This window comes from Suricata suricatta, chromosome 9 (assembly GCF_006229205.1).
Source record: "Suricata suricatta isolate VVHF042 chromosome 9, meerkat_22Aug2017_6uvM2_HiC, whole genome shotgun sequence".
Lineage (NCBI taxonomy): Eukaryota > Metazoa > Chordata > Mammalia > Carnivora > Herpestidae > Suricata > Suricata suricatta.
This window is the reverse complement of record NC_043708.1, coordinates 56,074,753-56,076,044: the sequence shown is the minus strand read 5'-3', so window position 1 is coordinate 56,076,044 and position 1,292 is coordinate 56,074,753. Positions and strand designations below refer to the sequence as shown.

At 58.3% G+C, this 1,292-nt stretch overlaps 1 protein-coding gene across 1 annotated transcript in view; it reads right to left on the bottom strand.

The window, feature by feature from the left end:
• FBXO33 (F-box protein 33) overlaps positions 1-344 on the bottom strand; it is a 30,525-nt gene extending 30,181 nt beyond the window's left edge. Inside the window, exon 1 of the mRNA XM_029951417.1 lies at positions 15-344. Coding sequence (XP_029807277.1) covers positions 15-113 — 99 coding nt within the window. The 5' untranslated portion in view covers positions 114-344. The remainder of the gene's footprint in view (positions 1-14) is intronic.
• Between the last annotated feature and the right edge of the window lie 948 nt (positions 345-1,292).

Sequence of the window (1,292 nt, the reverse complement as noted above, 5' to 3'; positions counted from 1 at the left end):
CGCAGCTGCTGCAGCCGCAGCCGCTGCCGCCGCCACCGCGCCACACGGGCGGCCCCGGCTCGGGTTCGAGCTCCCGGCGGTCGGGGCTGCGGCACTGACAAGAACAACAACATCAATGACAAGGAAGAAGGGGGCGGAACCGTCGTGGGTCTCGGCGGAACCAAATGCAACAGAAATTGCAGAGAGGGGGGAAGGCCTCTGCGGCGTGGCTTCTACGTAGCCAGCTTCTGGTCCCTTAAACTCTACTCACGCATGTCCAAGGCCTACACACTCAGTAACTTCAGAACCCTCGCTTGTAGTGGTTAGCGCTTCGGAAGCCGCAGGACTTATCCCAAGTAAACGGCAACCCTCCCCACGCCTGGAGGCGGAGGCGGAGCAGTGGTAGAAGCGGGGTTGACGTCACCGGTGGTGGGCGGAGCCCCGTGAGGCTGAGCGCGACTTCCGGAAGAGGGGAGCGCCCAGTTGCCGGTAGGGAAGGGAGACGCGGCACGTGACTCCTGACGCACGTAGGCTGGCGGGGCGGGGCGGGAAGCGGGGTTGGTTCCTGCGTTACGCGGCTCGTCCCATCTCCTAGCGGCGACTGAGCCCCGTCGAGAGTGTGAGTTAGTTAATTTGTGCGTTGAGGCTATGGAAGTGGAGCAACGCGGGTCAGTGCCAGGGGTCGTGATGCTTCTCATTCTAAGTTTTTTAGATGCTGGGCTAAGGATTTAGCCAGAGTGCCAGCATGCGAGGTGTTTCTGAGCCGACCCGCCTGTCCAGGGTATTGTTAAAAGAGTTTCTGAGATTTCTCAGAGCGAGCCACCAAGCCGGGGTCGCGGGCGCACTCTCGGGACTTGACAAACTTGGACGGGCTGTTTCGGGAGAGGAGAAACGCGGGGCGGGGTGGCGCGGCGGGGCGCGGCCGAGAGCCCCGACCCAGGCCGCAGGTGGACTTTGCCCACTGGTCCGATCGTGCTGAAGGATTTCCGCGCGCGCCTGGTCTGTGGGGAAGGAGTGAGGACAGCGCCACCCTTTGGATTTTGAGGGAAAGGGAGAAGAAAAGGCAGTCAGATCTGCTTAGTTGATTTATTTATTAGCTGCTGCTTCAGGGTTTGAGGGAGGCTGAGTTCCTGGTTGTGAGATTTAAAGGTCCTAATTGAAGAGAACCTTGTGGTTATGGTAACGGTTTTCTTTAGTTTGGTGCCCCTACTTTTAGACAATGATTTTTGAAGTGTCCCATTTTGCTTGATCACAACTTGGGAAGTAGTTAACTGGTTGTAAGGGGCAGTGAAGTCAGAAAGGAGTAAGTGATT